We start from the raw sequence: 25,227 nt of genomic DNA on the forward strand, positions 1-25,227 counted from the left end.
CATCCATAGTTAGATGAATGAATAAAGATGTAGCAAATAGGGGGAGTTTTATAATCACAGTTTCAATTTCAATACTGGTGATTAGTCTGTTTATATTTTCTGTTTCTTCATGCTTCAGTCTTGGGAGATTGTTCATTTCTAAGAATTTGTCCAGTTATTCCAGGTTGTCCATTTTGTTGGCATGTTGTTTGTAGCTGCTTACAATAGTCTCTTATGACACTTCTTATTTCTAGGGTGTCTGTTGTAACTTCTTTTTTTAAATTTAATTTTATTTTTAATATAAATTTGTTTATTTTAATTGGAGGCTAATCACTTTACAATATTGTATAATAAGGTTTTTGCCTTACATCAACATGAATCTGCCACGGGTGTACACGTGTTCCTCATCCTGAACCCCCCTCCCACCTCCCTCCCCATCCCATCCCTCTGGGTCATCCCAGTGCACCAGCCCCGAGCACCCTGTATCATGCATCGAACCTGGACTGATATTGTACATGTTTCAATGCCATTCTCCCAAATCATCCTACCCTCGCCCTCTCCCACAGAGTCCAAAAGACTGTTCTATACATCTGTGTCTCTTTTGCTGTCTTGCATACAGGGTTATCCTTACCATCTTTCTAAATTCCATATATATGTATTAGTATACTGTATTGGTGTTTTTCTTTCTGGTTTACTTCACTCTGTATAATAGGCTCCTGTTTCATCCACCTCATTAGAACTGATTCGAGTGTATTCTTTTTAATGTTGTAACTTCTTTTTCATTTATCTCTTTATCAACTTGAGCCCTCTCCCTTTTTTTCTTGATGAGTCTGGCTAGAGGTTTATTAATTTTGTTTATCTTCTAAAAGAACCACTTTTAGTTTCATTTAATTTTTTCTATCCTTTTCTTTATTTCTATTTGATTTATCTTTGTCCTGATCTTTTTTATTTCTTCTGCTAACTTTGAGTTTTGCTTGTTCTATCTCTAGTCTTTTAAGTATAATGTCAGGTTTTCTTAGGTTTGTGATTTTTCTTCCTTCCTGAGGTAAGATTTGTCACTATAGACTTTCCTCTTAGAACTGCTTTTGCTGAATCCTATATGTTTTGGATGATTGTGCTTTCATTTTCATTTGTATCCAAGTGTTTTTTTTTTTTAATTTTCTGTTTTATTTCTTCTGTCATCCACTGGTCGTTTAGTAACATATTATTTAGCCTCCACCTAGTTTACAGTTCTTTTTTTTTTTTTTTCTTGTAGTTGATTTCAAATATCATAGTATTGTTGTTGGGGAAGATGCTTGGTGTGATTTTTATTTTCTTAAATTTACTGAGGTTTTCTTTGTGGCCCAGCATGTGGTGAATCTTGGAGAATGTTCCCTTGTGCACATGAGAAGAATGTATATTCTGCTACTTTTGAATGGAATGCTCTATAAATATCAATTAAGTCTTCCTGGCTTAACATGTTATGTAAGGTCTGTGTTTCCTTATTTGTTTGCTGGATGATCTGTCCATTAATGTATCACTGTCATTTTCCCTTCTCCTTTTCTTGGCTGTATTTGACTTACGTATTGGGATGCTCTTATGATGGATGCATACATGTTTAAAATTATTACATCTTCTTCCTGGATTGATCACTTAATCACTATATAGTGTCCTTCTTGTCTTTTATACTGGTCTTTATTCTAAAGTCTATTTTGTCTCACATGAGTATTGCTACAGCAACTTTCCTTTGATTCACATTTGCATGGAACTCCCCTTTTTCATATTTTCACTTTTAGTCTGTATTTGTCTGTAGGTCTGAAGTGGATCTCTTAAAGACAACATATATACAGGTCTTGTGTTTTAACCCATTCAGCCAGTCTGTGTCTTTTGGTTGGAGCAGTTAATCCATTTATATTTAAAGTAATTATTGATATCCATGTTCTTATTGCCATTTTTGGTAACTGTTTTGAATTTGTTTCTGTGGGCCTTTTTTCTTCCTCTTTTGTCCTCTTCTCCTGTGATTTGATGACTACCTCTAGTGTTGTGTTTGAGTTCATTTTTCTTTATCTGTGTGTGTATCTGTTGTATTGGGTTGGCCAAAGTGTTCATTTGGGTTTGTCTGAAGACCTGAATGAACTCCTTAGCCAACCCAATAGATTTTTGGTTTCAGGTTACCATGAGGTTTTGATATAGAAGTCTGTATATAAACAAGAGGGTGTTTGTTATGACCAGTGCATTTTCTTGGCAAAACTCTATTAGTCTTTGCCTTGCTTCATTCTGTATTCCAAGGCCAAATTTGCCTGTTACTCCAGGTGTTTCTTGACTTCCTACTTTTGCATTCCAGTCCCCTATAATGAAAAGGACATCTTTTTTGGGTGTTAGTTCTAAAAGGTCTTGTAGGTCTTCATAGAACCGTTCAACTTCAGCTTCTTCAGCGTTACTGGTTGGGGCATAGACTTGGATTACTGTGATACTGAATGGTTTGCCTTGGAAACAAACAGAGATGATTCTGTCGTTTTTGAGATTGCATCCACATACTGCATTTCGGACTCTTTTGTTGACCATGATGGCCACTCCGTTTCTTCTGAGTGATTCCTGCCCGCAGTAGTAGATATAATGGCCATCTGAGTTAAATTCACCCATTCCAGTCCATTTCAGTTCACTGATTCCTAGAATGTCGACATTCACTCTTGCCATTTCTTGTTTGAACACTTCCAATTTGCCTTGATTCACGAACCTGACATTCCAGGTTCCTATGCAATATTTCTCTTTACAGCATTGGACCTTGCTTCTATCACCAGTCACATCCACATCTGGGTATTGTTTTTGCTTTGGCTCCATCCCTTCATTCTTTCTGGAGTTATTTCTCCACTGATCTTCTGTAGCATAACGGGCACCTACTGACCTGGGGAGATTATCTTTCAGTGTCCTAACATTTTGCCTTTTCATACTGTTCATGGGTTCTCAAGGCAAGAATACTGAAGTTGTTTGCCATTCCTTTCTCCAGTGGACCACATTCTGTCAACAACAACACAAGAGAAGACTCTATACATTGACATCACCAGATGGTCAACACCAAAATGAGATTGATTATATTCTTTGTAGCCAAAGATGGAGAAGCTCTATACAGTAAGCAAAAACAAGACCAGGAGCTGACTGTGTCTCAGACCATGAATTCCTTATTGCCAAATTCAGACTGAAATTGAAGAAAGTAGGGAAAACCACTAGACCATTCAGGTATGACCTAAATCAAATCCCTTATGATTATACAGAGGAAGTGAGAAATAGATTTAAGGGCCTATATCTGATAGATAGAGTGCCTGATGAACTATGTCATGAGGTTCATGACATTGTACAGGAGACAGGGATCAAGAGCATTCCCATAGAAAAGAAATGCAAAAAAGCAAAATGGCTGTCTGGGGAGGCCTTACACATAGCTGTGAAAAGAAGAGAAGTGAAAAGCAAAGGAGAAAAGGAAACATATAAACATGCAGAGGTCCAAAGACTAGCAAGAAGAGATAAGAAAGCCTTCTTCAGCGATCAATGCAAAGAAATAGAGGAAAACAACAGAATGGGAAAGACTAGGGATCTCTTCAAGAAAATCAGAGATACCAAAGGAACCTTTCATGCAAAGATGGGCTCAATGAAGGACAGAAACGGTATGGACCTAACAGAAGCAGAAGATATTAAGAAGAGATACCAAGAATACACAGAAGAACTGTACAAAAAAGATCTTCATGACCCAGATAATCACGATGGTGTGATCACTCACCTAGAACCAGACATCCTGGAATGTGAAGTCAAGTGGGCCTTAGAAAGCATCACTATGAACAAAGCTAGTGGAGGTGATGGAATTCCAGTTGAGCTATTCCAAATCCTGAAAGATATCCTGTGAAAGTGCTGCACTCAATATTCCAGCAAATTTGGAAAACTCAGCAGTGGCCACAGAACTGGAAAAGGTCAGTTTTCATTCCAATCCCAACGAAAGGCAATGACAAAGAATGCTCAAACTACCACACAATTGCAATCGTCTCACACACTAGTAAGTAATGCTCAAAATTCTCCAAGCCAGGCTTCAGTAATATGTGAACCGTGAACTTCCTGATGTTCAAGCTGTTTTTAGAAAAGCCAGAGGAACCAGAGATCAAATTGCCAACATCAGCTGGATCATAGAAAAAGCAAGAGAGTTCCAGAAAAACATCTATTTCTGCTTTATTGACTATGCCAAAATCTTTGACTGTGTGGATCACGATAAACTGTGGAAAATTCTTCAAGAAATGTTAATACCAGACCACCTGACCTGCCTCTTGAGAAATCTGTATGCAGGTTAGGAAGCAACAGTTAGAATTGGACATGAAACAACAGACTGGTTCCAAATAGGAAAAGGAGTTCATCAAGGCTGTATATTGTCACCCTGTTTATTTAACTTATATGCAGAGGACATCTTGAGAAATGCTGTGCTGGAAGAAACACAAGCTGGAATCAAGATTGTCGGGAGAAATATCAATAACCTCAGATTTGCAGATGACACCACCCTTATGGCAGAAAGTGAAGAGGAACTCAAAAGCCTCTTGATAAAAGTGAAAGTGGAGAGTGAAAAAGTTGGCTTAAAGCTCAACATTCAGAAAACGAAGATCATGGCATCTGGTCCCACCACTTCATGGGAAATAGATGGGGAAACAGTGGAAACAGTGTCAGACTTTATTTTTCTGGGCTCCAAAATCACTACAGATGGTGAGTGCAGCCATGAAATTAAAAGATGCTTACTCCTTGGAAGGAAAGTTATGACCAACCTGGATATCATATTCAAAAGCAGAGACATTACTTTGCCAACAAAGGTTCATCTAGTCAAGGCTATGGTTTTTCCTGTGGTCATGTATGGATGTGAGAGTTGGACTGTGAAGAAGGCTGAGCAGCAAAGAATTGGTGCTTTTGAACTGTGGTGTTGGAGAAGACTCTTGAGAGTCCCTTGGACTGCAAGGAGATCCAACCAGTCCATTCTGAAGGAGATCAGCCCTGGGATTTCTTTGGAAGGAATGATGCTAAAGCTGAAACTCCAGTACTTTGGCCACCTCATGGGAAGAGTTGATTCATTGGAAAAGACCCTGATGCTGGGAGGGATTGGGGGCAGGAGCAGAAGGGGACGACAGAGGATAAGATGGCTGGATGGCATCGCTGACTCGATGAACGTGAGTCTGAGTGAACTCTGGGAGTTGGTGATGGACAGGGAGGCCTGGCGCGCTGCGATTCATGGGGTCGCAAAGAGTCAGGCACGACTGAGTGACTGATCTGATCAGATCTGATATAAACAAGATTCCTTTAAGTTGTTGGTCTTTTAATTCTAAATGCATTTCCAATATACTGCATTTGTGCTCTTTATCACAGTTGCTGCTTTTGATATTATATTTGTGTGCAAATGATTTCACACCTTTCTAGTAGTCATGTACGAATGCAGAGTTGAATCATAATGAAGGTTGAGCATTGAAGAATTGATGTTTTCAAACTGTGGTGTTGGAGAAGACTCTTAAGAGTCCCTTAGATATCAAAGAGATCAAACCCATCAATCCTAAAGGAAATCAAATCATTGTAGGGGAATTAAGAGGAAATTCTAAAGGAAATCCCTCATTGGAGGGACTGATGCTGAACCCTAAGCTCCAATACTTTGGCCACCTGATTCAAAGAGCCAAGTCATTGGATAACAATGGTTTTCTCATTTTATAGAGGTTTTCTCATTTTATAGAAATATTTAAAGTACTTAGACCCTAAACACAATATCAAGGACGCCCAATATGTGTTCAGTGGTGTAAATTAATTCTAATTCACATATTTCTTCCTTTGAACTCCATTTCTCCCCATCTAAGCTGACTGTGGGAGGCTTAACTTAAACTGTATATTATGATGTCATATTACATAACATTTTATATGTGTGTTTGTGTGTGTGTGTCTGTGAGTGTGTATGGCTTTAGTATAATGAGGTGGAGAGAAGCGTTTTTTCCCAATCACTTTGCCTAATGTCACCAACTTAGATGACTAGTTCAGGCCTCTCAATGGCAAAGTTGCCAGTGTTCACTGTCTGGTTGATTACTTCAGTTTCCTGCTACATAGATGTAGACTGAATTAATGAGGTGTACAAACTGGGAGATCTATATACAATATTACAAACATTGTACAAGGGAGTCTTTAAAGATTCTGCTTTGCACTTAAGAACTTACCAGAGATGTCCGAAATGTGAATTTGGAGAGACATTTGCTTTCTGTGAGATCCATTCCTCACCCGGCTCCCCGGGCCCCCCCCCCCCCCGCCCCGCCCCCCGCATGTGTTATATTTCTCATCTACCTGGTATTTGAGGAAATAGAGTTTTGTGCGGGTGCTGCTTTCATGGGGTCGGAGAATTGTAAATGATCAAATGATTCATTTCAAGGTAAGGGACTGAAATCAAACCCTCTGATTGTTCTCAATTGGAATTTTTTTTTTTTTTTTTTACCCAGCATGAAGAAAACTGATTTCTGATAAGCCAGAGCAGTAAGCAGAGAGTAAATCAGGTGAACCTGGAATATTACTGCATTAGATAGTTAAAAGTACAAGACAGGGAATGTGCCTTGTTCAAATTTGTACCTTGCAGTATCATATAGCGGTACTAATCAACTGATGGTATTTTTCAGTATCCATAATAGCAATGGATTTAGCTTAAAAAAACACTTTGAAATGCACCAATGTCTTTAATATTCATTACTTAACACAAATGCCAGTAGATCAAAGCTTTGTATATGATCCTTATTTTGCAAATAAGGAAACAGACTTTGATAATTTAAGAAATTGCTCCAAGTCACAGACCAGTTCAGTTCAGTTGCTCAGTTGTGTCCAACTATTTGTGACCCAAAGGACTACAGCACGCCAGGCTCCCCTGTCCATCACCAACTCCTGGAGCTTGCTCAAATTCATGTCCATCAAGTCAGTGATGCAATCTAACCATCTCATCCTCTGTTGTCCCCTTCTCTCCCTACCTTCAAACTTTCCCAGCATCAGGGTCTTTTCCAATGAGTCAGTTCTTTGCATCAGGTGGCCACAGTATTGGAGTTTCAGCTTCAACATCAATCCTTCCAATGAATATTCAGGACTGATTTCCTTTAGGATTTACTGATTGAATCTCCTTGCAGTCCAACGACTCTCATGAGTATCCTCCAACACTACAGTTCAAAATCATCAATTCTTTGGTGCTCAGCTTTCTTTGTCCTCTAACTCTCACATCCATACATGACTCCTGGAAAAAACATAGTATGACTATATAGGACTTTGTTGGCAAAGTAGTGTCTCTGGTTTTTAATATTCTCTCTAGGTTGGTCATTGCTTTTCTTCCAAGTAGCAAGCATCTTTTAATTTCGTGGCTGCAGTCACCATCTGCAGTGATTTTGGAGCCCAAAAAAGTAAAGTCTCTCACTGTTTCCATTATTTCCCCATCTATTTGCCATGAAGCAATGGACCTTCATGCCATCATCTTAGTTTTTTGAATGTTGAGTTTTAAGCCAAGTTTTTCACTTTCCTCTTTCACTTTCATCAAGAGGCTCTTTAGCTCTTCTTTGCTTTCTACCATAAGGGTGGTGTGCTCTGCATTTCTGAGGTTATTGATATTTCTTCCAGCAATCTTAATCCCAGCTTGTTCTTCATCCAGCCTGGCATTTCACATGATGTACTCTGCATATAAGTTAAATAATCATGGTATCAATATACAAATAAGCAGCCTTGCTGTACTCCTATCTCAAATTGCAACCAGTCTGTTGTTCCATGTCCAGTTCTAACTTGCTTGTTGACCGGCATACAGATTTCCCAGGAGGCAGGTAAGGTGGTCTCTTCAAGAATTTTCCAGTTTACTGTGATCCACACAGTAAAAGACTTTGACATAGTCAATAAAGCAAAAGTAGTTGTTTTTTCTGGAACTCTCTTGCTTTTTCAATGATTCAGTGGATATTTGCAATTGGATCTCTGGTTCTTCTCCCATTTCTAAATCCAGATGGCATATCTGGATGTTCACAGTTCACATACTGTTGAAGCCTCTCTTGGAGAATTTTGAGCATTACTTTACTAGCATGTGAGATGCGTCCAATTGTGCAGTAGTTTAGTTCTGAGGGCACTAATGAATGAATGAATGATGGATGGGGTAATATGCCATGTCTCCAGATTGAAGAGATTACCATGGCAACCTTATTTAAGTTCTGCTTAATTAATAACACCCTGTTTATCTAACTTCTATGCAGACTACATCATGTGAAATTCTAGCCTGTGCTTTTCACCCTCCTTCTTTGACTTCTATGCAGAGTACATTAAGCAATATGTATTAAGCATATTAAGCAGTATGCCAGGCTGGATGACACACAAGCTGAAATCAAGATGGCCAGATGAAATATTAACAGCTTCAGATACGCAAACGATACCACTTATATGGCAGAAGGTGAAGAGGAACCAAAGAACCTCTTGATGAAGGTGAAAGAGGAGAGTCAAAAAGCTGTCGTAAAACTCAGCATTCAAAAAATGAAGATCATGCCATTGATCCTGCCAGTTTCAGTTCAGTCACTCAGTCGTGCCTGACTCTTTGTGACCCCATGGGCTGCAGCATGCCAGGCCTCCCTGTCAATTACCAACTCCTGGAGTTCACTCAGACTCACGTCCATCGAGTCAGTGATGCCATCCAGCCATCTCATCCTCTGTTTTCCCTTCTCCTCTAGCCTTCAATCTTAGCTAGCATCAGGGTCTTTTCAAATGAGTCATCTCTTCACGTCAGGTGGCCAAAGTATTGAAGTTTTAGCTTCAGTTCAGTCCTTCCAATGAACATTCAGGACTGATCTCTTTAGGATGGACTGGTTGGATCTCCTTACAGTCCAAGGGACTCTCAAGAGTCTTCCCCAACACCACAGTTCAAAAGCGTCAACTCTTCGGTGCTTAGCATCCTTTATACTACAACTCTCACATCCATACATGACCACTGGAAAACCATAGCCTTGACAAGACGGACCTTAGGTGGCAAAGTAATGTCTGATTTTTAATACACTGTCTAGGTTGATCATAACTTTTCTTCCAAGGAGTAAGTGTCTTTCTATTTCATGGCTGCAGTCACCATCTACAGTAATTTTAGAGCCCGAAAAATAAAGTCTGCCACTGTTTCCCCATCTATTTGCCATGAAGTGATAGGAACGGATGCCATGATCTTCGTTTTCTGAATGTTGAGCTTTCAGCTAACTTTTTCTCTCTCCTCTTTCACTTTCATCAAGAGGCTCTTTCGTTCTTCTTCACTTTCTTCCATAAGGGTGATATCATCTGTATACCTCTCCCAGAAATCTTAATTCCAGCTTGTGCTTCTTCCAGCCCAGCATTTTTCATGATGTACTCTGCATATAAGTTAAACAGGGTGACAATATACAGCCTTGACATACTCCTTTTCCTATTTGGAACCAGTCTGTTGTTCCATGTCCAGTTCTAACTGTTGCTTCCTGACCTGCATACAGATTTCTCAAGAGGCATGTCAGGTGGCCTGGTATTCCGATCTCTTTCAGAACTTTCCACAGTTTATTGAGATCCACACAGTCAAAGATTTTGGCATAGTCAATAAAGAAGAAATAGATGCTTTTTCTGGAACTTCCTTGCTTTTTTGATGATCCAGCAGATGTTGGAAATTGATCTCTCATTCCTCTGTCTTTTCTAAAACCAGCCTGAACATGTGAAAGTTTATGGTTCATGCAATGTTGAAGCCTGGCTTGGAGAGTTTTGAGCATTACTTTACTAGCATGTGAGATGAGTGCATTTGTGTGGTATTTTTAAGCATTCTTTGGAATTGTCTTTCTTTGGGATTGGAATGAAATTTGACCTTTTCCAGTCCCGTGGCCACTGCTGAGTTTTCCAAATGTGCTGGCATATTGAGTGCAGCACTTTCACAGCATCATCTTTTTGAATTTGAATTAGCTCCACTGGAATTCCATCCCCTCCACTAGCTTTGATCATAGTGATGCTTCCTAAGACTCACTTGAATTCACATTCCAGGATGTCTGGCTCTAGGTAAGTGATCACATCATCATGATTCTCTGGGCCGTGAATATCTTTTTTGTACAGTTTTTCTGTGTATTTTTGCTACCTCTTCTTAATATCTTCTGCTACTATTCGGTCCATATGATTTCTGTCCTTTATTGAGCTCATCTTTGCATGAAATGTTCCATTGGTATCTGTAACTTTCTTGAAGAGATCTCTAGTCTTTCCCATTCTATTGTTTTCCTCTATTTCTTTGCAATGATCACCGAGGAAGGCTTTCTTATCTCTCCTAGCTATTCTTTGGAATTCTTCATTTAAATGGGTATATTTTCCCTTTCTCCTTTGCCTTTTGTTTCTCTTCTTTTCACAGCTATTTGTAAGGCCTCCTCAGACAGCCATTTTGATTTTTTGCATTTCTTTTTCTTGGGGATTTTCTTGATCTTTGCCTCCTGTACAATGTCACAAACCTCTGCCCATAGTTCATCAGGCACTCTGTCAGATCTGATCCCTTAAATCTATTTCCCATTTTCACTGTATAATCATAAGAGGTTTGATTTAGGTCATACATGCATGATATATTGGTTTTACCTATTTTGTTCAATTTAAGTCTGAATTTTGCAATAAGGAGTTCATGATCTGAGTCACAGTCAGCTCCCATCTTGTTTCTGCTGACTGATGGAGCTTCTCCATCTTTAGCTGCAAAGAATATAATCAATCTGATTTCAGTGTTGACCATCTGGTGATGTTCATGTGTATAGTCCTCTCTTGTGTTGTTGGAAGAGGGTATTTCCTATGACCAGTGTGTTCTCTTGGCAAAACTCTATTAGCATTTTCCCTGCTTCATTCTGTACTCCAAGGCCAATTTGCCTGTTACTCCAGGGGTTTCTTGTCTTCCTAGCTTTGCATTCTAGTCCCATATAATGAAAAGGACATGTTTTTTGAGAGTTAGTTCTAAACGGTCTTGTAGGTCTTCATAGAACCATTCAACTTCTGCTTCTTCAGCCTTACTGATAGGGGCATAGTCTTGGATTACTGTGATACTGAATGGTTTGCCTTGGAAACACAAAGAGATCATTCTGTCGTTTTTGAGGTTGCATTCAAGCACTGCATTTCAGACTCTAGTGTTTACTATGATGGCTACTCCATCTCTTCTAAGGGATTCTTGCCCACAGTAGTACATATAATCGTCATCTGAGTTAAATTCACCCATTCCAGTACATTTTAGTTCACTAATTTTTCAAATGTCGATGTTCACTCTTGCCATCTCCTGTTTGGCCACTTCTAATTTGCCTTGATTCATGGACCTAACATTCCAGATTCCTATGCAATATTGTTATTTACAGCACTGGACCTTGCTTCCATCACCAGTCATATCAACAACTAGTGCCAGAATCCAACTCCAGCAAACAGGGATTCAACCTGAAGAAATGACGGTGTCGGCCAATGAGACAGCCTCTCATTTTTCTATGGACTGCCTGTTTATTTCAAGTTTAAGATTCTCTTTTATACTTTCACAAAAACATTAGGCCAGAGGTTTGACATTTTCACTTGCCCCTCTCCCAGATTTATTACCTCCATAAATCATTGTTGCTCTTCAAACAGAGTTCCTGCTTCAGTGATTCTCTCAGAATCAGCCTTATCATCTATTATCTACCTCTTCTAATGTGTCTATAGTTAACTTGTGATTACATTGTAACTCATGCTACATTCCTCAGTTTACTACTTATCCTCCTAAGTCCTGTTTGCCCCTAACATCCTGAGCTCACTATCTCCTAAAAAGGCTTCTAGCTATAGTGTCTCTAAAAATTCCTAACTTCTATAAGCTATGGTAAAATACGTTAACTTTACAGCATTCCTTAAATCTTTAACTTCTAACTATTTTAATTGTTTCTAAGCCCTAAATTCAGTAAACTCCTTTGCCATAAACATTCTCCTCACAAATAGGCTTCAGATATCAATCCCTTCCATGGCCTCAAGCTACAGCCTATGTGCTCATCCTGGAACAGTCTTTTGTAAAAAGTCTTTGAACAAATGTCAATGATTAACTTTATGAAATATTTTCTGAGCAATGCTACAGAAGGCTTTGTGCCTTCTCATGCTCCTCTCAAGACCAATAAGCACCTTAATATTCCTTTTCAGTCAACTTCGCCAAGGAGAGGAAAAGACAAGTCAGAATTAAAAGGCCTAACTCCTTCATCCCAGGCTCTGTGCCTGCGGAATGAGGAGAGGGGGGCTGGGGACCCTGCCTCCATTTTGTCAGTAATGCCTAAGGCGGCTCCCAACATCTTCCCTTTTTTTATTTTTTAGAGCATAGGTATGAAACTCAGTAGATAGAGCAGAGACACTTCGGCTGAGTATTCTGAAAAGGCACGGGGCTATTACACAAATCAGAACTAACAGGCATAAGCACATGGCCACATTAATCATTATTGTAGAAAAGGATCCATGGGAAAGATATCCCTCCAGATTTTCAAAGAGGGAATTAGAAAGCCATTGAGAGGAAAAGTCAGACTCCGCCTGCTTCATATTCTGAATATCCTGATGTAACTTAAAAATATCAATACTAAAATCCGAATGATTCCAGACGCCTAAAATATGATTTCTAATGCGTTCCCAAGAGTGCATGGACTCATTCATTTGTAGAAGGGTAACACACATCCATTTAAAATCAGCATGGCACCTTAAAGACAATTTAATTTTTAAATTTGTAATTTCTTGCCCCATAAGCAGAACTGCTTCTTCTAAAGCATTGACCTTATTTTCTATTTTCTTATCTATAATTTCCTGCATAGTAAGAGCTACAGAGACATTTTTGGACAGCTGATCGACAAACGAGGCCGTATGCACTTCTTTTGACAAGGCAACAGCATAAACCGTAACTGATGTAATTATGGCAATCAAAGCAGTTATTCCCACAACCAGAGCTGCAATGAATCTCTTAGGTTGAGAAATTAAGCCATTAAGTTCATATAAAACTTTCAATGCATAATCATCAAACCATTGTCCCTCTAATTTTACAGGAACCATCAAATATGGTGGTTGCTTTACAATCATCACAGCCTTATACTTATTATAATCATTCCCATCAACACAATTTGATATAAAACAATTCACACGTATAACATTGTAAACATTTCTCCTTCAGAAACTTCCAAATAACTCCGATTTCTGGCCAATAAAAAGGCATAGGGAGAATGCATGCCGGCCCATACAATATATCTTTGTTCATTTAAAGGTCTATGTAAAATCACAGGTGCCATAGCAGCCAATGCTTTCCATAACTGAGGCTGCGTGAGACCCGTTTCATCGAAGCTCACTAAAGGAGGAACCCATCCATTAGCATGCCACCTAGTAATTACTAAAGGCATAGGGAGAAATGAATTATTCCATGTGGACCTATAAAATTCTACATAAGTCAAGCTCCATCATTGATTTGAAAGATAGGGGCACCCCCATTCGGTCAGAAAATGTCTGGTGACAGCAATGGGAATAGATAACTTTATGGCATACATGCATTCTTTCCAACGAGGAAAGCCAGAAATTCTGCTTATGCTTTCCCAGGCCTGTAGTCCTTGTTCATCAGAGTCCGAAGTGGGGAGTGCACAGCTTATATAGTCCTTTAAATGAGAGGCTGCCTTTTTTAAGGCATCAAATATTCTTTCTTGTGTCCCTGGCATCAGCAGCTGTAAAGACCAAAAATCTCTCTTGCCATCGCTTCTCGGAGAATCAGTACGCATGCCTTTCAAGGAAGTGCTAACACATCCATTCAAAACTGGAGCTGCTTCTTGTAAAGAGGAAGGTATGGCAAAGCAAATAGGCGGATAAACGGACATGCCTGAAAATTTGAAGGGAGTGCTGACCACTGTTTTAACGTTATTAGGATAGATGGAAGCCCCACCCAAAAGAAGAGTATCATTAACAAAAACACGAATGGGCTCATTCATCCAATTAACAAGCTGGAAAGAAGGTGGATTAGGCAAATAGGCCCAATGAACCTTTTCTGTGCTGGAGGGCCTTGGTTGACAAGCCAACACAGCAAGCATAGCCACAAACATTACCATAGGAGTGGCCTCATATCTCCCACTTTCTATTAATTCTTCAGCCCACTGAGCGAGATGTTTTAGTTGGACCCAAGTTGGTACCGTGCTGGAGGTGGTTGCTTGAGTACGATGACAGTGACGAGGTGGGGCAGAATACGGTTGAACTCGATCAGCATGTCTCTCCTGAAGTTCCAGGTGCCTGAAGCAATGTACTAGTCGTAAAGCCTCAGGTGAAGGGTCACTCGCCCTTTGGTGTTTCCTTGGCTTCCTCAGGTCTGGACTCAACGAGCTTCTGGTGTCCCCATCTTTTTTCGGTCCTGGACTCCAGGACTTCAGGGATTTTAGTAACCTCATGGGTCCAAACAGGAGAAGTGGAATTCTGTGGAAACACACAAGCATACCCTCTCCCACAAGTTAGCAGTATATCTGGCCTTTTCCACTCTCCTGTAAGGAGGTCTTTTCACTTAACCAGAGGCCAAATCGTAGCCCCTTCATGAGTCCAGTGTCTCATCATTGCAGTCTGCCCTTGTGTGTCCACATTAAAATGATTAATTACAAACAAAGCATGGTGTAAAACATGATGTGCAGAGGAATATTTAAATTCTCCCCATCTTAATTTAGCTATCTGACTTTTTAAAGTCTGATGCACCCTTTCCACTATGGCTTGGTCTTGGGGATTATAAGGTATTTCTGTTGAATGTACTATGGAAAATTGTTGACAGAATCTCTTAAAATCAGAAGAAGTATAAGCTGGAGCATTATCTGTTTTTATCTGTTCGGGGAGTCCTATTTGGGAAAAGCATTGAAACAAGTGCTCAGTTACATCTCTTGTTGCTTCATCTAATCTGCTGCTGCTACTGCTGCTAAGTCGCTTCAGTCCTGTCTGACTCTGTGCGACCCCAGAGATGGCAGCCCACCAGGCTCCGCTGTCCCTCATCTAATCTAGCAGAGGCTATAATAACATGAGAAAAGGTATCCATGGTAACATGCACAAAGGACAGTTTTCCAAAGGCTGCAATATGAGTTACATCCATTTGCCAGAGAGCATTAGGCCTAAGGCCTCAGGGATTTACTCCTAATTGTGGAGATGGATTAAATGTTAGGCAATTTGGACATAACTTAACTATTTGTCTAGCTGCTTCCCTAGGGATATGAAATTCATACCTTAAGCCAGCTGCATTTTGATGATGAATTTTGTGAGAATTTTTGGCCTTGTCAATCTTTTCATGTAAGTTTAAAGCAATTACTTTAGTTAATGCATCTGCCAAAGCATTTCCTTCATGCAAAGGGCCAGATAAGCTGGAATGGGCTCTAATATGTCCCACAAAATATTTCTTATCTCTATGTTTAATCTCCTTCTATAAATCAGATAACAAGGAGAAGATGGCAGTTTTATTTTCCGTAATATTAGCAGTCTCAATATGAGGAAACAACCCTACAGTATATCGGGAGTCAGTCAGAAGATTGAAGGTGTGGTCTCTTAAATGTTGAAAAACCCAAATAATCGCCCTCAATTCAGCTCTCTGGGCCGATGTCTCTTCAGTTACCTGAACATGGGATTTTCCATCAATAATTGTGACTGCTTTACCATTAGAGGAACCATCTGTGAAAACTAAAATTGCCTCTTCCAGAGGTTGAGTAGAAAATTTCTTTGGAAAAATCACTGGATGTGTTTTCAAAAAAATGCAGCAGGGGGCTTGAGGGCAAATGAAACAAAATTTGCCCTGAAATCTATCAGGGCAACTTGCCAATCATCACTATTTTGTAAAAGAAATTGCAGTTGATCCTTATTGATTGGAATCACTATATTTGCTACTTCTTTTCCAAAAAATTCCACACTCTTTTTCTATCTTTTATAATTAATTGTGCCACCAAGCTGGGATAAGATAAAACTATTTTTCATGGGGTCACTGGTAGATGGAGCCATTCCAATGGGCCTTCTTGCCACAGCATCCTGTAGGTGTATGTTCTGAGGCGAGAATAATTAAATCCCATCCTCTGGTAATATTAACCCTAATTAACTGATCATTTAAAGCCTCATCCACTTTAACAAGAGCCAACTCTGCCTCACTAACCAACTTTCTCTTAGAACTGGGATTAGGATCGCTTTTTAAGCAATCAAACAAAGGCTTTAAATCTGAAGTAGTCAGTTTTAAATGTGGGTGTATCCAATTAATATCCCCTAATAATTTCTGGAAATCATTTTGTTAGGTAGGTAGAATAGGGAAAAGGAGTCCAAAATGGTGGTGGCTAAAAGACAAGGAAGGTCAAAGGAAGGTCCGAGGACCAGAGTGAAGACTTCAGGCAGAACAAACAGCAGCCCTGGCTAAGCCCAATTTGCATAGGGCAGGCCTAGGTGGAAGAAAAAACATATAAAAGGAGGAGCCAAAGCACTTTCTCTTGGACTCTCTCTCTCCCATGTGCGTGCACTCTTTCTCTCACTCTCTCTCTCTCCTGCTATCTTCTAAATAAAATAGAGCTGTAACACTGATTTGCCTAAGAGCTATAACACGATTTGTCCAAGACCTGAGAGCTGTGATGCACCAAGGGCTTTAATGTCCTTTGCTCCAAATCTTTGTTGTGATGAGACAAAGAACCGAGGAACATACAGTCGTGTGACAATTTAAAGTTAGTAAAGGATCTCTCCGCAGCTACAAAGGAGCATGACTCATGGTATGGGCATTTAATACCCTCCCTAAATAAGAAAAAGGAGGATCTACTTGTATCTTTTCTGGAGCTATCTTTAAACCCCTGCTTTCCAAGGCCTCAATCAATTCAGATAAAATTTGTTGCAACAAGGCTCTGTCCTTATGAGCTGCCAAATATAGATGTATCAAATATAGATCTTTATACTTTCCTCTAACACTTTTCACAGCTTGGTCTACAAATTTCTGACACAAGGTAGGGCTGTTTTTCATTTTCTGAGGCAAAACCTTCCATTGAAAACTTCTATAGGGCTGTTTAAAATTAGCTGAAGGGAGACTGAAACCAAACCATTTATAATCTTGATCAGCCAGGGGAATGGCAAAGAAACAATCCTTTAGATCTATAACCATCATATTATACTGAAAAGCACAGCCACTGGGGAAGGGAGGCCCGGCTGGAGGGCCCCCATGTCTTCCATAGTTGTGTTTATAGCTCTCAAATCTTGTAACAATCTCCATTTTCCTGATTTTTTTCTTAATAACAAAAATAAGAGTATTCCAGTGGCTATTAGAAGGCTCTATATGGCCGGCTGCCAGTTGTTCCATAACTAAATCCTCAGCTGCCTGTAACTTTTCAGCTGTTAAGGGCCATTGTTCCACCCACACCAGATCATCAGATTTGCAGGTAATAGGGTCAACAGCAAGAGCAACAGCCTCTAGGATAAATTTGAATATCCCAGACCTTCTGTATTTTTGTTAGGAACCGCCTCTAATGGAGAAACAATTTTCTGCTGATCTTTACCAAGCCCCTTATCAGCATTATACCTCATTTGCAGCATTTGATTAGTAACCTTTTCATCTGGGCTATATAAAAGCATTCCCATCTGAGATAATATATCTCTCCCCCATAAAGAAAAAGGTAGTGAAGGAACTACATATGGACAAAAAGTGCCTTGTGCCCCCTTCTCATCTGACCATGTCAAAATCTGTGAGCTCTTAGCAACTGAGGGCACTGACCCTATTCCTACCAAGCCTGCACTGGTCAAGCGTGTCGGCCAGGACGAGGGCCAATCTTTTCCAGCAATGCAAGAGACGTCTGCTCCAGTATCTAACAGCCCTGATATTTTATTTCCTTGAATTAAAAGATCTTTTGAAGGTCTAGAAGCTGTAATTTCCTGCACCCAAAAAGCTAGATCACTGGATCCAAATCCTCTGGGGCCCCTAGCTTAAGAAGTAAAGGTTTTTCCTGTCTGATAATAAGGTAAAAGCAAAAGCTGTGCTATTCTTTGACCTTTATTAATTTGCACAGTTTTAGTAGGCTGCAAGATCAAAACTTTAATTTCCCCAGTATAATGAGAATCTACTACACCAGGCACCACCGAAATTCCTTGAAGGGAAAGCGAGCTACGCCCCAGCACAAGCCCTACAATGCCCTCATGTAGGGGGCCAGCCACTCCCGTTGGAATCAGAGTAACTGGCATGTCAGGGGTTAATATTGTTGCAGTGGTGAAACTGAGGTCCAGTCCTGTGCTACCTCGGGTTGATCGGCAAGGCTTGTTGTCCCTGCTTGGCAGGACATTGCTGGCAAAAATGCCCCCATTTGGCCACAGGAGAAACATTTTTTATTTGTAGAATCGTTTCCATTACGATTAATCCTTTTTTTTTTTTTTTTTTTAGCCTGGTGAGGCCCCCCTAAGGGGGTTTTCTTCAAGGAGCAGGCTCTGTATATTGTGCTTGCTTTAAAAAGCTCCTTTGTTTAAAAAAAAAAAAAAAAAAACTCTTTGTCTTTCTCAGCCTTAGACAATGCTCTGGGACGCTTTGGAGGCTAAGTGGGGAACTCCTGGGCCCTGGGAGGTGCAAGCAGAGGTGGCGGTGGTCGCCTTAAATAAGAAAGTGGTGGATAAATTTGTAAAGGTTTGTGTAGAGGGGGAGTGGGCTCGCCAGGGCACCTGGCTGCAGCATCCTGTAAGCCCTCTCCTTCCTTGGGAGGTAGAGCACAGTCTCCCTCCTTTCTTCATCAATGGCAGAAAACATGATCTGCACAGAAGGTGGAGACCCACCACCATCCACCGCTATAGCCTCCCCCATAGGCTATCTAACAGCCTCATGACGGGGATCCAGGACATTTATAATGATATTCCACAGAACAAAAGCATCTACAGAAACCTTTTCTGGCCCATGCAAAGTATAAAACAAACGTAGAAATTTAGACAGTCTTCCTCTGCTTACTTTAATGCCTCTATGGGCTAACATATGAAGTAATATTTCAATAAACATTTGTTTATTCTAAGATGCAGAGAAACCCATTCTTCTAGAGAATATTCTTACTGATTCTGTACCCTCCTCACCCTGCCTAAACTGCAGAGGGGTGCCAGCCACCCACAGGTACAATCCTAACCGTCCCACATTACATTCCCAGATTACTTACTATTCAGTGTCCCCTGTTCTGGGCGCCACTTGCCAGAGTCCAACTCCAGCAACCAGGGATTCAACCTGAAGAGATGACGGTGTTGGCCAATGAGACAGCCTCTCATTTTGCTATGGACTGCCTGTTTATTTTAAGTTTAAGATTCTCTTTTATATTTTTACAAAAACATTAGGCCAGAGGTTTGACATTTTCAGTTCCCCCTCTCCCAGATTTATTATCTCCATAAATCATTGTTGCTCTTCAGAGGTCTTGCTTCAGTGATTCTCTTGGAATCAGCCTTATCATCTATTATCTACCTCTTCTAATGTGTCCTATAGTTAACTTGTGATTACATTGTAACTCATGCTACATTCCTCAGTTTACTACTTATCTTCCTAAGTCCTGTTTGCCCCTGACATCCTGAGCTCACTATCTCCTAAAAAGGCTTCTAGCTATAGTGTCTCTAAAAATTCCTAACTTCTATAAGCTATGGTAAAATACGTTAACTTTACAGCATTCCTTAAATCTTTAACTTCTAACTATTTTAATTGTTTCTAAGCCCTAAATTCAGTAAACTCCTTTGCCATAAACATTCTCCTCACAAATAGGCTTCAGATATCAATCCCTCCCATGGCCTCAAGCTATGGCCTATGTGCTCATCCTGGAACACTCTTTTGTAAAAAGTCCTTGAACAAATGTCAATGATTAACTTTATGAAATATTTTCTGAGCAATGCTGCAGAAGGCTTTGTGCCTTCTCATGCTCCTCTCAAGAACAATAAACAACTTAATATTCCTTTTCAGTCATCTCAGCCAAGGAGAGGAAAAGACAAGTTTGAATTATAAGGCCTAACTCCTTCATCCCGGGATCCGTGCCTGCGGAATGAGGGGAGGGGGCTGGGGAACGTGTCTCCATTTTGTCAGTAATGCCTAATGCAGTTCCCGACAAACTAGGTGTTGTTTTTGCTTTGCCTTCATCTCTTCATTCTTTCTGGAGTTATTTCTTCACTGATCTCCAGTAGCATATTTGGTACCTACTAACCTGGGGTAGTTTGAGCATTCTTTGGCATTGCCTTTCTTTGGGATTGGAATGAAAACTGACCTTTTCCAGTCCTGTGGCACTGCTGAGTTTTCCAAACTTGCTGGCATATTGAGTGCAGCACTTTCACAGCATCATCTTTCAGGATTTGAAATAGCTCAACTGGAATTCCATCACCTCCACTAGCTTTGTTCATAGTGATGCTTTCTAAGGCCCACTTGACTTCACATTCCAGGATGTCTGGGTCTAGGTCAGTGATCACACCATTGTGATTACCTGGGTCGTGAAGATATTTTTTGTACAGTTCTTCTGTGTATTCTTGCCATCTCTTCTTAATATCTTCTGCTTCTGTTAGGTCCATACCATTTCTGTCCTTTATCGAGCCCATCTTTACATGAAATGTTCCCTTGGTATCCCTAATTTTCTTGACGAGATCTCTAGTCTTTCCCATTCTGTTGTTTTCCTCTATTTGTTTGCACTGATTGCTGAGGAAGGCTTTCTTATCTCTTCTTGCTATTCTTTGGAACTCTGCATTCAGTTGCTTATATCTTTCCTTTTCTCCTTTGCTTTTCACTTCTCTTCTTTTCACAGCTATTTGTAAGGCCTCCCCAGACAGCCATTTCGCTTTTTTGCATTTCTTTTCCATGGGGATGGTCTTGATCCCTGTCTCCTGTACAATGTCACAAACATCTGCCCTTAGTTCATCAGGCACTCTATCTATCAGATCTAGTTCCTTAAATCTATTTCCCACTTCCACTATATAATCATAAGGGATTTGATTTAGGTCATACCTGAATGGTCTAGTGGTTTTCCCTACTTTCTTAAATTTCAGTCTGAATTTGGCAATAAGGAGTTCATGATCTGAGCCACAGTCAGCTCCTGGTCTTGTTTTTGTTGACTCTATAGAGCTTCTCCATTTTTGGCTGCAAAGAATATAATCAATCTGATTTCGGTGTTGACCATCTGGTGATGTCCATGTGTAGAGTCTTCTCTTGTGTTGTTGGAAGAGGGTGTTTGCTATGTCCAGTGCATTTTCTTGGCAAAACTCTACTAGTTTTTGCCTTGCTTTATTCCATATTCCAAGGCCAAATTTGCCTGTTACTCCAGGTGTTTCTTGACTTCCTACTTTTGCATTCCAGTCCCCTATAATGAAAAGGACATCTTTTTTGGATGTTAGTTCTAAAAGGTCTTGTAGGTCTTCATAGAACCGTTCAACTTCAGCTTCTTCAGCGTTACTGGTTGGGGCATAGACTTGGATTACTGTGATATTGAATGGTTTGCCTTGGAAAAGAACAGAGATCATTCTGTCGTTTTTGAGATTGCATCCACGTACTGCATTTCGGACTCTTTTGTTGACCATGATGGCTATTCCATTTCTTCTGAGGGATTCCTACCTGCAGTAGTAGATATAATGGTCATCTGAGTTAAATTTACCCATTCCAGCCTGTTTTAGTTCACTGATTCCTAGAATGTCAACGTTTACTCTTGCCGTCTCTTGTTTGACCACTTCCAATTTGCCTTGATTCATGGACCTGACATTCCAGGTTCCTATGCAATATTTCTCTTTACAGCATTGGACCTTGCTTCTATCACCAGTCACATCCACATCTGGGTATTGTTTTTGCTTTGGCTCCATCCCTTCATTCTTTCTGGAGTTATTTCTCCACTGATCTCCAGTAGCATATTGGGTGCCTACTGACCTGGGTAGTTCCTCTTTCAGTATCCTATCATTTTGCTTTTCATACTGTTCATGGGGTTCTCAAGGCAAGAATATTGAAGTGGTTTGCCATTTCCTTCTCCAGTGGACCACATTCTGTCAGACCTCTCCACCATGACCAGCCTGTCTTGGGTGGCCCCACGGGCATGGCTTAGTTTCATTGAGTTAGACAAGGCTGTGGTCCTAGTGTGATCAGATTGACTAGTTTTCTGTGAGTATGGTTTTAGTTTGTCTGCCCTCTGATGCCCTCTTGCAACACCTACCATCTTAACTGGATTTCTCTTACCTTGGGCATGGGGTATCTCTTCACAGCTGCTTCAGCAAAGCACAGCCACTGCTCCTTACCTTGGATGAGGGGTATCTCCTCACAGCTGCCCCTTCTGACCTTGAATGTAGAATAGCTCCTCTAGGCCCTCCTGCGCCCACGCAGCCACTGCTCCTACGAGGTGGGGTTGCTCCTCCTGGCCACCGCCCCTGGCCTTGGACGTGGGGAAGCTCCTCTCATCACGCTAGTAAAGTAATGTTCAAAATTGTCCAAGCCAGGCTTCAGCAATACATGAACCGTGAACTTCCAGATGTTCAAGCTGGTTTTAGAAAAGGCTAAGGAATCAGAGACAAAATTGCCAACATCTGCTGGATCATCAAAAAAGCAAAAGAGTTCCCGAAAAACATCTATTTCTGCTTTATTGACTATGCCAAAGCCTTTGACTGTGTGGATCACAATAAACTGTGGAAAATTATACAAGAGATGAGAATACCAGACCACCTGACCTGCGTCTTGAGAAATTTGTATGCAGGTCAGGAAGCAACAGTTAGAACTGGACATGGAACAACAGACTGGTTCCAAATAGGAAAAGGAGTACGTCAAGGCTGTATATTGTCACCCTGCTTATTTAACTTCTATGCAGAGTACACCATGAGAAACGCTGGGCTATAAGAAACACAAGCTGGAATCAAGATTTCTGGAAGAAATATCAATAACCTCAGATATGCAGATTACACCACCCTTATCGCAGAAAGTGAAGAGGGACTAAAAAGCCTTTTGATGAAGGTGAGAGAGGAGCGTGAAAAAGTTGGCTTAAAACTCACCATTCAGAAAATGAAGATCATGGCATCTGGTCCCATCACTTCATGGGAAATAGATGGGGAAACAGTGGAAACAGTGTCAGATTTTATTTTTTTGGGCTCCAAAATCACTGCAGATGGTGATTGCAGCCATGAACTTAAAAGATGCTTACTCCTTGGAAGGAAAGTTATGACCAACCTAGATAGCATATTGAAAAGCAGAGACATTACTTTGCCAACAAAGCTTCGTCTAGTCAAGGCTATGGTTTTTCCTGTGGTCATGTGTGGATGTGAGAGTTGGACTGTGAAGAAAGCTGAGCGCCGAAGTGTTGATGCTTTTGAACTGCAGTGTTGGAGAAGACTCTTGAGAGTCCCTTGGACTGCAAGGAGATCCAACCAGTCCATTCTGAAGGAGATCAGCCCTGAGATTTCTTTGGAAGGAATGATGCTAAAGCTGAAACTCCAGTACTTTGGCCACATCATGTGAAGAGTTGACTCATTGGAAAAGACTCTGATGCTGGGAGGGATTGGGGGCAGGAGGAGAAGGGGATGACAGAGGATGAGAAGGCTGGATGGCATCACTGACTCGATGGATGTGACTCTGAGTGATCTCCGGGTGTTGGTGATGGACAGGAAGGCCTGGTGTGCTGTGATTCATGGGGTCACAAAAAGTCATACACAACTGAGTGACTGAAATGAACTGAAGTGAACTGAACCGACCTGGGGAGCTCATCTTTCAGTGCCCTATCTTTTTGCCTTTTCATCCTGTCCATGGGATTCTCAAGGGAAGAATACTGAAGTGGTATGCCATTCCCTTATCTGCTGCTGCTGCTGTTGCTAAGTCGCTTCAGTCGTATCCGACTCTGTGCGACCCCATATACGGCAGCCCACCAGGCTCCCCGTCCCTGGGATTCTCCAGGCAAGAACACTGGATTGGGTTGCCATTTCCTTCTCCAATGCATGAAAGTGAAAAGTGAAAGTGAAGTCGCTCAGTCATATCCAACTTCTAGCGACCCCGTGGACTGCACCCTCCAGGCCCCTCCATCCATGGGATTTTCCAGGCAAGAGTACTGGAGTGGGTTGCCATTGCCTTCTCCAGTGGACCAAATTTCATCAGAACATTCCACCACGACCCATCCCTCTTGGGTAGCCCTACACAGCATGGCTCATAGTTTCATTGAGTTTGACAAGGCTGTGGTCCATATAATTAGATTGGTTAGTTTTTGGTGATTGCGGTTTTCAGTCTGTCTCCCCTCCGATGGAGAGGGATAATAGGTTTATGAAAGTTTCCTGATGGGAGAGAGTGACTGCAGGGGAAACTGGGTCTTGTTCTGATGGTTGGGGTGGATTTTATGTGGGGTGAAAGAGAAGTAAGAAAATCAGGGTGACTTCAACATTTTTGTCTTGAGTAACTAGAAAAATGAAAATATTGTTAATTAATATGTGGCTCCTCTCTCCATGGAATTCTTCAGGAAAGATTAGTGGAGTGGGTAAGCCATTCATTCTCCAGGGTATCTTCCTGACCCAGGAATTGAACCTGGATCTCTTGCATTGCAGGCACAATCTTTACCATCTGAACCACAAGGGAAACCCAATATGTGGAAGGCTGTAGATGGGTCAGGTTAAGAGGGAATGATCAAGAATTTGATTTGGGACATATTCATTTTGAGATGCCTATAAAATATCCAATATTGTTTGCTGAATAGTTGTATGGAGTGTGTGTTTAGTAAGACTTCTACTGGATATATGAATTTGAGAGTCAAACCCATAAGACAATGAAATTAGATTAGCTAATCAAGGGACTAATTATAGACAGAAACAAAAACTAATAACACAACAGAGATCTTTACCAGCACTCCAGACCCTTAAATCCAACTTTCTACTGGATGTCTCTTTAGATATCCTGCAAGCATCTCAAATTCAACATGCCCAAAACAAAGTGCATGTTTTGACCCATCCCAAAGCTTGCTAAGTAATCACTGTGCTAATATGTAGTTCAATTATTTTAATAATAATATTCTTATTATGTATCTTGAATAGTAAAAAATCTTCCTGCCATGCAAGAGATCTGGTTTTGATCCTTGGATGGGGAAGATCCCCTGGAGAGGGACTGGCTACCCACTCCAGTATTCGTGCCTGGAGAATGCCATGGACAGAGAAGTCTGGCCAACAGTCCAAGGGGTCAGACACCACTGAGTGACTAACACTTTCATATGCATTATTTTAACCCTCACAATGCCATTTGGAGATTATTACTATTTTCTTTCTATTGAAAATAAAGAAAAGTGAGGTTAGGAAGTTTTAATAAATTAACCAGTGATGCACAGCTAGTTAAATGAAGCA

At 40.7% G+C, this 25,227-nt stretch overlaps 2 protein-coding genes across 2 annotated transcripts; both read right to left on the bottom strand.

The window, feature by feature from the left end:
- Positions 1-12,228: 12,228 nt before the first annotated feature.
- On the bottom strand, positions 12,229-13,026 carry LOC147358631 (endogenous retrovirus group K member 13-1 Env polyprotein-like). Its single transcript, XM_086338198.1, has one exon. It carries the CDS (start codon positions 13,024-13,026, stop codon positions 12,229-12,231), a length of 798 nt encoding a protein of 265 aa, XP_086194324.1.
- Positions 13,027-13,277: 251 nt separating this feature from the next.
- LOC147358632 (uncharacterized) lies at positions 13,278-19,768 on the bottom strand. The gene has a single exon (XM_086341727.1). The coding sequence runs from the start codon at positions 14,409-14,411 to the stop codon at positions 13,398-13,400; it is 1,014 nt and encodes a 337-aa protein (XP_086197853.1). The 5' UTR covers positions 14,412-19,768; the 3' UTR covers positions 13,278-13,397.
- Positions 19,769-25,227: the final 5,459 nt, after the last annotated feature.

This window comes from Bos grunniens, chromosome 15 (genome assembly GCF_055505025.1).
Source record: "Bos grunniens cultivar Pamir isolate PY7600 chromosome 15, Bosgru_T2T1.0, whole genome shotgun sequence".
Taxonomy (NCBI): Eukaryota; Metazoa; Chordata; class Mammalia; order Artiodactyla; family Bovidae; genus Bos; species Bos grunniens.

Coding starts and splice junctions, on each gene's coding strand:
- LOC147358631 (XM_086338198.1), bottom strand. CDS start 13,026: ATGATTGTAAAGCAACCACCATATTTGATGGTTCCTGTAAAATTAGAG.
- LOC147358632 (XM_086341727.1), bottom strand. CDS start 14,411: ATGCTTGTGTGTTTCCACAGAATTCCACTTCTCCTGTTTGGACCCATG.